This window comes from Cnephaeus nilssonii (assembly GCF_951640355.1).
Source record: "Cnephaeus nilssonii genome assembly, chromosome: 16".
NCBI lineage: Eukaryota > Metazoa > Chordata > Mammalia > Chiroptera > Vespertilionidae > Cnephaeus > Cnephaeus nilssonii.
The window spans coordinates 26,705,119-26,717,433 of record NC_137087.1 but is presented as its reverse complement, the minus strand read 5'-3'; the positions used below and the strand labels follow the sequence as shown (position 1 = coordinate 26,717,433).

At 39.7% G+C, this 12,315-nt stretch overlaps 1 protein-coding gene across 1 annotated transcript in view; it reads left to right on the top strand.

The window, feature by feature from the left end:
* Positions 1–12,315, top strand: part of ARID5B (AT-rich interaction domain 5B) — a 178,452-nt gene that overhangs the window by 77,627 nt on the left and 88,510 nt on the right. The window contains exon 4 of the mRNA XM_079793054.1: positions 7,614–7,844. Coding sequence (XP_079649180.1) covers positions 7,614–7,844 — 231 coding nt within the window. The remainder of the gene's footprint in view (positions 1–7,613; positions 7,845–12,315) is intronic.

Genomic DNA, 12,315 nt, shown 5'->3' with positions numbered 1-12,315 from the left:
GCAAAGTTCTCAAGATGAAATCTAGAGTGGCTCCTGAAGTGTGGCGTAGAACTCAGTGAGGTGGAGCTGGCTCGCTTCCCAGTGGGATCATGTGTTACTCAGTGAGGGCAGCGCTGGGTTTACTTGAGCTGCGTTGTTTTCTTTTTTGAGTGAGGAAGCACCAAGTAAGGGCAAAACTGCTATTAACATTAATACATATTTTTATATTTGTGTGTCCATCTATTGGAAGTGGCTTGCTTTGGGAAACAGCACAGTTAAAACCCTGGGTCTTGCATTGGAAATATTCTTTGTTCTGTTTGCAACCATGCACTGATATATTTTCCCACATTTTCTTTTTTATAAGTTCTCCAGTGATGTTTTTGTTGCCCGTCCTGGGAAGATCTGTCTTTCCATTTATCAAAACAAATGGCAAGCTGGGGACCATTTAAAGTAGTTTTTTTTTTAGTTAATAAAACCAATCTTCTTGTTCTGTTATGTTAAAAGTACATTATCTTTTTATTGCCAGTTCTGTATGGCTGGGTCTGTTTTCCGTCTTAGCCATCTCAGAGCTGCCCTCCTTGCTTACTGTGAAGAGAATTACAAAATCATTAAGGGTGGGGCAGGACCAGCTGACTTACAGTACAAACCATTTCTCAAAATAACCACAACAGTGCAATACTGATGTGTAATTTACGTCACAGTATGTTTTTATGAAATAGTTGGTGGCATTTTCATTTCTATTCCGGATGGAATCTTGTTCTCTCTCCCTTTTAATCAGGCATTTAATTTATTTTCATTATTAATATTTTCCACTCCTTGCTTTGGCATACCTCCAATTTAACAGCTTTGATGAGGGGGGAAAAAAAAACAGACCAAAAAAAAAAAACACCAAAAACCCTGATCTTCCCCCACCTCAACTCCTCAACATCAGTTTAACTGCAAATGTATTTTTCCCTTTGATGTGTACTAACTTTGGGGACTAAGTTTACTGTCTTAAGAGAGATTTAGAAATGTGGTGGGGCACATTACACATGTACACAGAGTTGTAATCGGGAATTGATAAAGTTGATACACAACTTTGGAATTTTAAACACTTTCAAACCATTCAAGCTGTTTAGTCACATGCATTTTCCTTTTATAAATGTCTTTCTGTATAATGTCCTGTAATTAGAACAGGAAATCATTGAGTAACTGTAAGATGAATAAGAGCACTTAGACTGAAAGGAAAATTACCTTCCGAGAAATTATATTCTTTCTCCTTTTTTTTTTTTTACTGCATGTTACAATGTTGATAATGATAGTAACAGCTGTAGCTACTCTTATCTGTAGAATTTTCATACTTTGGTTTTCTGGAATAAAGAAAAATTATTTTCAGTAATAATAAAAAATGAATGGATGGAAAATAGGAAATGCCTAATTATGACAAATATTCAGTGTCACAACAGAGCAGCAATTAAATGGAAACTTCATTACCATTGTCAATAGCAGTAAGAATTGGACTAGTGCCAGGGATATAAAGTTGATGCTTTGCCTTTGGTTGCTAGGAGCACAGCGAAAAGTATAAAGCTTTGAGAAAGGAATGTCTAATGTAATAAAGTAACAGAACGAAGCATAAATCATTGCAAGAGCCTCTCATATTGATATTATTTTACTTAAATTGTCTCAAAACCAGACATCAAGTTTCATAACATGAACAAATTCTTATTTGCTTGGAAATGCTGGGGGGCGGGAGCAGATGGGGAGAGGTCAATGTGGAAGGGGGAGGGAGGAGACCTATGTATAGCTTTCAACACTAAAAATTTAAAAAAAAAAGAATACTGTATGCTGTCTTTGAAGGTTGAGGGACATTGTGTCTCAAAAGTAGCCTTCATACATATTTGGAATCTTTTAAGTGAAAATCTTTAAATGCTTGTTTCTATTGGCATCCAAATGCATTTGCCCTAATACGATTAAGAGAACTAAAGGGCAAAATACTTGGCAGATTTTTCAGTTGAGGTAATTAGGTGCAGGAAGGAACATGCATACTTTTTCCACCAGGCTCTATAAAATCCTGGTGTGAAGGGTTTTTTTGAAATATTTTTTTTACAGCTTACTGATGTTAGAAGTAGATTACAGTGGTTTTCAGTGAGCATAATGGTGTGATGTTTCTGAAGCAAGCCTTGCCTCCTCCTCCCAGAATGAAAAAGAAAGTTACATTTCTAAATTGTTGTGGAGGAGATAAAAGCACATTTCTCCTCTGGAATTTATGTTTTCAGCCTTCTGTGCGTTTGGCCACCATTATCTATTTTTTTAAAAAAGAAAATAGCATTATGGATATTTGAAAGTCAATGCTCCATTAATTCATTGTGTTTGCTATTTCATGCATCTCTCTTTGTACAAAGACAACTTGAGCAACATGCTATTCAGAATGAATGCCTGCTCTTACCCTCTCCCCCCACCCCTACCCCACCCCCAGCCAACTCTGAGCATTAAAGCAATGGTATACAGTTACTGTTTGAAAAGCTTGGGTGGAGCCTCGCATTATAATTACAGTTTCTCTGTGGAATTCTGTTTTGGACTTTGAAAATATATAAATAAGTGAAAAATTGACATTGAGAGAGGTTAACAAAACGTGTAATTATGATATAAGCGCAGGATTAGAGTAATTTTGGTTGAGCATTACAAGCCGTGTACTTTAGGTATTAACTTTTAATAGGCAAAGTTCTTTTCACTGGAGTTGAAATGAGGTTTAGTAATTTTGGTTCTCTTATTCCCTTTGAATATTTCATTTAAAAATAGGCATATTCACTTTTTTCCTCATGGAGGGGGAGAATGCGATGACATTTTAATAGGATATCATAATTATGGTTTTAAATTTCAGTCTTTGGTACCAGAAATTTATTGCTGATCATTTTCTGTTGACAGAAATCAAGTAATGTATATATAACCCAACCAGCAACAACTGAATAGAGTGTGTTAGAGAAGATTCCTTGGGGTAATACTTTGATTTCTTTCCTATGTGGGCGTGGTTGAAAGAAAATCTTTGTTCCGAGAACACTTTGTTTGTGTTTTGCTAAACAAACGTTCAGTTTATCCATTCTTTATTCATTCTTAACTTTATCTGCTGGACCCATGATGAATTGGGAAAGGAAAAATGTCCTACACAGCATTTGCAGGCAGCTCTGTCTCATGGGCAACTTTACATAGGAGTGTTTGTTTATGTGTATCTGAAATGCACAAGGAGAAAAGAAGTAGCTGCGGAATTTCAATAAGAATTCTTGAAAGGGTTGTTTGGCTTTGTTTCTTAGTGTACTCAGGCAAAATAAAAATAAGACAGCTGTTGGACAATATAATATTTTTGTAGCTGTATGAGGAGGAAGTTAATTTAATGCAAAGGCTTAGGAGGGAGTTATAGGATCATAGAGTTTTAGATCAAGGAAGTTCTCCGAAACTCATTTTATACTCTGGTATATATTCCTTTCATATTAAGGTGACCACACTGTTCCCACGCTCTTGAGGAGGGAAAAAGTGTTCCTTCAGTTAGATAAATATGGCTGCTTAGACTCCAAGAGAGAGACTGGGGGTGTCTTCACTCAGTGAAACTTTGACCTAGATGGATTGTTGGTTCCTCCAGGTCTCACCTTTACCCTGGAACTTCTCTTCACTCTCCCCAAGAATGATGTGTTCACCTTCACAGGAGTCCTGAGGGTCTCCTGGGCTTTCTGTGGTTTTTGTAAATATTGAAGGCAACTCCTCTGGGGAAATCTAATTGTAAGGCTGGAAATTTGCCTCTGTCCAAACAATGCCAAAATCCTGGTCTAAATGGGTGGTTCTGTTCGTAAGCAACAACATTATCATAATTTATGATTTGGCATCACTCAGCGCTGCCACTGTAGACCAGGTCCCAACTGTGCCTCTGGCCTCTTAGTGTGGAAAGAGGTTAATGAGGAGCAGGGGTTCTAGGCTTGCACAATGAGAGTTGGCTTTCTTTCTTGTCACGTGGGTAGAAAATGGAAAGTTGATATGCATGAAAGGTGTGTCAGTAACGTTAAATCGTTACAATGGGAATTGCAGTCTTCCAAAATAATAACAAGCTAACTTCAACAGAGTAGAAGAATTCTGGCTTCTACCCGGCTGCATTCTACAGTTCTCCATGAAACAGAAGGCTCATATTTTACTTGATCAGAAGCCCACATCCTCATCCCTAATATTGTGAATAAGTTAAACCTTTATTATTATCATTATCATTATTATTATTATTATTAGTGCTCATCACACTTAGAGTTAAAAGATTGGGTTATAGTCTCACCTCCATCACTTTCTAATTCTTGGAGATCCTGGACTAGTCCCTGGGGTGTCTGAATCTCAGTTTTCCCATCTCTAAATTGGGGGATATTAACAGGTAGTAGTGCTACTAATAGGGTTGTGTGAGGAACAAAAGAGATAGGTTACGAGAAACAAGTTTGTACATTGTAGTGATTTATTAGTAGTACCAGAAATCACAATAGTATTTGTTCTGCTTCATAAACAGGAAAGCTGTCTTTCAGCCCTTCATATTTTTGGTTGAGAGCTTTTTTTTTCATTTGCTGCCTTCTGTGATACCTGCAACAATCCTGGGAAAGTGGCAAAGAGAAGGGAATTTGGTCCTGGATTCTGTTCCAGGTACAATGGTGGTTTGGATAAAAGCATATACCTGAAAACTGAATTTATATAGTTTATATATAATTCTGAGAGAGAGAGAGGTGTCAAAATGCAAACTAAATAAATTACTATAAGTCTATGCAAAAAGCTAAACTCAGAATTAGACTTTCCTGGGCCCCAACCTTAAAGATTCTGAGTCAATGGCTTCTGATGGGCCCCCGGAATCTGCCTTGTGCAGGCACCTTGTGTGGATCCCAGGTGGGAAGCCCCAGGAGCACTCAGAGCCGTCGTCTCCAGGATGAATGGTCTCATTGGATGTGTTTTCATGACTGAGGGTCAGAGGGAACTTGCTGGTTTTGTTCCAACCCAAAGAGAAAGACTCATGGCATGGTTGCTGTGCTTAGGATAAAGGTTTCAGTCCAGGATGAGGTGGAAAGGAAAAAGGAAAGGAAAGGGAGAAGGGAGAAGGGAAAAGGGAAAAACAGGAGCCATTTCAAAGTACAGAAGATAGCTAGGAAGCTAATTCCATCCAGAGAATTGGAAAGGTGTTAGAGATAGCATCCTCGTGAAAAATGGTCAGAACAAGCCAAGAGGAGAATGAAGGGATTGGAAGGGAGTGACGTGGTCCCCAGAGTCCAGGTGACAACATTTGCTATAACACCAACTCTGAAGTATCCACTCTTTCTCCCTCACTCAATCTGAAAGGCTCAACTTTCTCTATTTCATTTGAAGAACACTTAGAGAAACCAGTGCAGCTTTCGCACCATCGCAGAAAGCAAAAGCGCAACCCAAGGTAGAGTTTTAGAACCAACAAGTATTTGCACAGTGTTTCCTACGTACAGGAGATGGTACTAGGTGCTGAGCATGCTGAAATAATTCCTGGGGCTTCGTAGTTATACCCCCCTCTCAGCTTGCACAATCTTGGGCAGATCTTGATCATCTTGGACAAATAGAGTGTAATATTACAAATCGACACATTGGAGTCTGTTTCTACAAATAGTACTTAGATACTCCGGAATTCTGATAATATTTGCTGAGTATTTCCACTTAATATTTTTTGGTGGTTTAACTCTATAGAAAGCAGAGATGTCCTGGTCTGCTGTAAAAATCTCAAATTGGCATGTCTTGGGACATATATCAACATCTCAAACTTCTTTTCACTGGAGGACATACCTTCAACGTAAACATGCTTCCTTTTCATTAAGTGTGCCAGCTGACAAAGTGGCTACCCACAAACCAGGCAGGAGTCTAAGAAATGTAAACCGTTAATAGATGTCATCTTGAAAGCAGCTAAACATCTCTGTTCTCGAAGGAGCCTCCAGCCTGAGGAACTAAGTGAACATAATTAGAAATACATCTGGGTATTGGCCTCCTATCGGAAAAGGTCACACACGCACCTTCCATTGGTGCTGGTTGTGTTCCATCATTATGTTCTGTCCTCACTCATTCGTCTCCCACTGGTTACCAGATGGCCACGATAATGTTGGGATCCTTAACAACTGTCTTGTGCAATTCCCTGCAGCATGGTAAGGGCTCGAAATAGTATTTTCCCCCTTTGGATAAGCAAGTGACATGTCTGGGAATTGCTCACAAACGCCCTGATGGTGTGGTTATAGAGAGAGATGGCAAAGTGGGTCATGGGGCCTAAATTCAGCGTGCCATTGTGCAGGTGGCAGGCTACCAAACCGGGGGGGAGGGGGGGAGTGTTTGCCATTCCTCGAGCCTAAGATGAAGGGAGGATTCATCCATGCAGAATCTGGTTTTTATGAATAAGCACTTGGTACAGTGCGGTGTAAGTAAGCATTAAGATGAGGGTAAGAGGGAGCTTCTTTAACATTGCTGAGACTTTCTCCTGAGTTAACTTGGTTCTTTCACAAGGTTGCTTTGGGGAGTCCTCTCAGTGTGGTTCCCTGAGCTGTGCCAAGTTACCAGATGGGTTTGAGGAACATTAGAAGATAGGGGGTATGAGATGAGGGGAGGGCAGGGAAGGTAGATGTATCAATCAAGTTGGGATAGATCACGCTGCAAAAACCCATAAACCCCAAGGCACAGTCTCACTCAAAATGAAATACAAAAAGTTTCTTTTCTGCTTATAGGTCCATTTAGGATCAAGCAGGGACGCTGCTCCATGTTATTCTCACTCTAAGACCCAGACTGGCAGAGTTGCCACTATCTGGAGGAGAGAGTGTGGTCAAACACTGGCTCATAAAGGAGCCACTCACTTCTGCCATATTTCATTGGCCAAACCAAGTCATGTAACCACTTGACTCCGATGAAGACTAACCAAAGAACTTGTATGCATATATGCATGACCCATGGACACAGACAAACAATAGTGTGGTGAAGGCCTAGAGGTGGGGCGGGGGTGGGGTTAGAAGGGATCAATACGGGGGGGGGGGGGGAAGAGGAATATCTGTAATACTTTCAACAATAAAGATAATTTTTTTAAAAAGAGAGAGAGAAGGAGGGAGCACCAGAAATATTTGTTGAAGAGCACTAACCACTAAGCAGACGATGATGCTCTTTGGACATCTTTTGGGGGCGAGATGACTTTTCTGAGCCTCCAAGCCCTGAAAGATTATACAATAAAAATAAAAAGAGCCATACCAGGTTGTGGAAATAAACATAAAGAAGGTCAACAAAATTCTTATTTTTCCTATAAATGACTTTAATGCTTAAAATATATATCCAATTCTTTCAAAACAGTTTTCTTTGGTTCTGCTGCTTGCTGGTGACCCCAAAATTGCTTAAAACATCTATAGGGCCATCCCTTTGTTTATTTTCTCCACCTTTTCTTTTCTCTACAGGTAGCCTGAGGCTTTTGGGGGGATCTGGACTGAGGAGGTGGGGCTGGGAGGATGCATTAGCCAGTCTGTAATGAAGATGAACTGGTGTAAGAGTCTTGTTGAAGACTCTATTTTTACTACAAAAACCAGAAGAGACTGTAGAAATCATGCCACGGCCATGACAGTTGGAGGGAAGAGGGTAATGGACATGTTTTCTTGTTTGTCTAGGAGAGGACGAGGAAGAAACGAACGTGATCGTGCTCAGCTACCCCCAGTACTGCCGGTACCGCTCGATGCTGAAACGCATCCAAGACAAGCCGTCTTCTATTCTAACGGACCAGTTCGCGTTAGCCCTGGGAGGCATCGCAGTGGTCAGCAAGAACCCCCAGATCCTGTACTGTCGGGACACCTTTGACCACCCCACTCTCATAGAAAATGAGAGTATATGTGATGAGTTTGGTGAGTCTTTTTTTTTTTTTTTTCCTACATGAAACTTGTGCGTGCATGTCTACTTGATTTCAGTTCTTGTGAAGAGCAGTGATGGGGAACAGGGCTGATTTTCACAAGCCTAATGTGCCACCCCACCCCTCCCATCCCCCAAATTATTGTGGCATAAGGCATCACTGCCTTCCTTGGCAGCCTCTGTTTACTAGGGTAAAAGTTATTATTTAGAATTTGTTGTTCAATATAGAGTCTGAAGTTGCTTGGTCGACCTTGAAATTGGACTTTAGGACAGGAAGCTTTCATGTTAGTTTTTTCTTAAAAGGCTCTGGCATTCAGATACTGTTGTGTGTTTTTTTTATTTAACTGATACTTTTCACTTATAAGGAACTGTGAAAATGCACCAATTGTAACCATTTTCGTACTAAAAGGTGAATAGATAGATAGATAGATAGATAGATAGATAGATAGATAGATAACAGATCCCCATACCCCTAGATTTTTTTTCATATATATGTATGTATATGTACATATATATTCATCTTTGGTGGGCATAGTATATGAAGAAATAGGTCTATATCATTATATATCCATATACCTTTATATACTGTGCCCACCAAAGATGGATATATGCACACATATCTTTATCTGCACCTCTGCCCAGCTGCTTGGTCATTTATCTCTGTAGATAGAAGGGAAGGAGGAAAAGATGTATCATCCGTTTGGAAGAACTTGCATGATTGGAGGCAAGCCAAGATCTCATCTCTCACATCTTTCTCATCTGTTTGTTGAAGAGATTGGATCATATCAGTGCTTCTCAGTGGGCAGGGATATTAGAATAACCTGGGGGCACTTTATCAAAATACACATGTTCCCTGGGAATTGCTATACTTACTGTGACATGAACAACCCCCTCACCATCTCCCTCCCCTGGGAATTGCCACCATTGAGTGACCAGTATGATGACCACCCATGCTGAATCCCTCATGGGTACCTGGGTTGCAAAGAAGGTGAGACTCTGGCCTACAGAGCGCATGGGGTCCCTTGAGCTGGAACATTCCTTGATTCTATTGGCTACATTTTCTCAAGGATCCCTAGTTTGCAGATTATTCAGATTCAGATTATTCAGCTTAACCATTACAGGCCTTGGCATGGCTTTGGAATCCACTCTGGCCTCTCCAATCTGATTATTCATGACTTCAGCAGCCCTGTAGTTTCTGTGGGAGGGTTATTGAAGGAGGTGGACAGCAGAGGAAGGGTGTGGATGAGCGGATGGGATATGATGATCCAAGAAGGAAGGGAAGAAAGAGAGGAACAGGACCTAAGTTTATTGGACATGACATTTTTTTACAGACTGTTTTGTTAGATGCCTTTCACATCTCTGGTTTGTCAAATGGCTGTCAATCTGTAAGAGAGCCATAGTGTTTATACAAGTTATATTTTCCTTCTTCCAAGAAGAATTTATTGTCATATTTAAAAATTTTTTATTGATTGATTTGAGAGAGAAAAGTTGATTTGTTGTTCCACTCATTTATGCACTCATTGGTTGATTCTTGCATGTGCCCTGATCTGAGATCGAATCCGTAAGCTTGGTGTATGGCGATGATGCTCTACCCAACTTGAGCTACCCAGCCAGAGCGATTGTTATATTTTTAATATTCAAAAAACCTATATATTCAGCTGGATGAATGTATCCAATACATTTTTTAAAAATACCCTCTCTTTTCAGATCAGCATTTACAAATCTTCCCTTTTCAATACTTCCATCTTGAGTTTTTCTTCTCCCATGCCCTCCATCCTGCTTGGCCTTAAAGAGGTCTATAAATTCCTGACACAAAATAAAACTCAAAGAATGCTTTCCCTCCCTTAAGAGTACTCAAAATTAGAGTTTCACCATGTAATATAATGAAAAAAATGTTTCAACCTTTTGAGCTAATTTAGGAATTATTAGTCATTGAGTTTCAAAGCTTTTGCATCTAGAACTGGTAATAGAAAGAAATTCTAGTTTAACAGTGATCACAATAGTTAAGTTACTAAATTGGTTTTAAATGTTCTCACAGACACAAGCATCTGACTTGAATGTTTTCCTGAACTTTCCTCTGGTATAGCACATTTTAATGCTCTTTTTCTTCTCCAGCCTCTTAAAGTGGAAGCTTTCTTTTGGAATAAAGGTGCCTTTAAACAGCTTCTAGATGGCTAGTTTAATCATTAGAATATATTACCTAGATGTTTTTTAGTTACATTTGTACTTCAAATAGTTTGTACTTAGAGTTTTGCATTTTTAGTACGTGAACCCAAAAAGCTTATTTTTGTCCTGATCTGAACACCTTCACCAACATACCTCCCCCACCTTCCACGTTTGCTCACACCCTAAATTTCCAGAGAGCACACATTTAAACCTCCAACTGGTTGTACTAGAAATCAACATGAGTTAAAGGGTTTGTTAAAACGTGGGGTTGGGTTTCTCCAACCAAGTAACAGTTGGTGGAAGAACATAAATTTAATTAGTGACTAGCATTAAACAAATGTTCCTAATATTAAACACTGCCAGATGACTGAAACACTTCTGTCAGATTACCGCGAGTGCCAGGGGGCCCACAGATGAATTTCCACACAGTATATATTCTGTACCACACGCTCGGTGACTTCGGTAATTGGTCAGATGTAATTTAGGTAACAGTATGCCTCGGCTGTAAAAATCAAATTTTATTAGCCATATCACCAGGTGGATGAATGGTGGAGCTGATGGCAAAGGGTTTATAGCATTTAGCAGCTACACCTTTGACACATGAAATTCATAAATTGTCATAAAATACCTCCGAGGCCCTTCTCAAAAGGACAGTGTCTACTTTCCTATGATTAAATAATGTTTATTTTATTAACTAATATATTTCTTGCTTTCTTCTATTAAATGGGATTATGGAGTAGAGCTGGGAGGGGTGTTCAAAAGGTAAATAAAGCACAGTCCCTGCTAGTTTTGAGGATTTAAAATCTAATTGGGGAAGACAGGGGTAAGGCACCTGAAAGTTAACTAATGTTACAAGAAAGTCAGTGATTAAGTATTTGGTGAGTGTTGCAGAAAGCAAGTGCAGTCGGAATTTCACAGTGCGTTGGGGGTGGGAGAGGTGAAGTGACTGGAGATCGTGATCATGGAGAGAGGGAAGCCGCATGGAAAGGGCAGGACTGGATCTGGTTTTAGGGGGTAAGCAAAGAGGTTATTAGAAACTTTTTAGACATATCTAGATCATTTAAAATTCATGTCCTGCCCTGGCCCACGTGGCTCAATTGGTTGAGCGTCATCCCATGCACCAAAAGGTTGCCAGTTTGATTCCCCTTCAGGGCACATGCCCAGGGTTCCGCTCTGATCTCTGGTGTGGGGAAGCAGCCAATCGATGTTTCTCTCTCACCTCAGTGTTTCTCTCTTTCCCCTTCTTTCTCTAAAATCAATAAAAAGTAATTACTTACTTACCTACTTACTTAATAAAATAAAATAAAATAAATTAAATTAAATTAAATTAAATTCATGTCCTGGCTCTCCGTGCTAGGAATTGCTGCCTTCACCCTGGTCAGTTGTTGGCCTCTCTTAGGTTTCTTTGCCCTCAGTTATCACCCTGAGTGGGTTTTTAAATGGCCTGTTGCCCTCTCTACCAGGGAGACATGAACCTGAGTCTGTGGAACAGGGCTGGGATGATCCTAAGCAGTAGCTTTGGAACTAGACCTGAATGTCCCTTCTTGGGCTGGGACGCCCCATATTTTCTCTGCGTGCTCTACGGCTTCCTTGCATTCCCGGGGTTCATCTCTGAAAATGGGCTTCGCTGAGTGTGTGACAACCTTGCCCAACTTCCCAGACACACACCCCCCTCCCTGTCCTTTCAATATTGTCCACTGAATAAACAAGTTTAATTGATCAATAAAAGGAAGGCATTGAAATCTATCATGAGTCCCTATAAATAAATTCTCCGTGGAATTTTATGAAGCTGTTTAATGAAAAGTTTGATTAGAAACTATTAAAGAAAAATAATGTAGATGGAATTTCATCATTTAGTCCCACATTACAGTAGTGTCGTTTTGATTTTTATTTACATTGAGATATTCCGAACAGAGTAAATATATCCTGGTTTTAATTAACTATCCTTCTTACTTGGAAAAGGTTATTTTAGGCTTGAAGGGTTTTGATAGCATACCATCTGCTTTCTTCACTGTTTTATTCAAGTCCTTCCCTTGCTTACAGCACTGTGCAGTGTCTAAACCTATGACATAAGCATAAATTGAATCATATTAATGGTAGGTGATTGAAAGGCTTCAGCCTCCACATCCTGCCCGCATTCTTCCGTCTTGTCAGTCACACTGCTCTTAAAGGCAGTGTGCTCTTTTCTCCGCACAAGGAAATTGACTATATTTAAAATTAAAGCAACTGGACTCCCTATTAAAGCACGACTAAAACTGGTTGGATTGCTCATGCAATTAGGAAATGAGATTATAATAACAT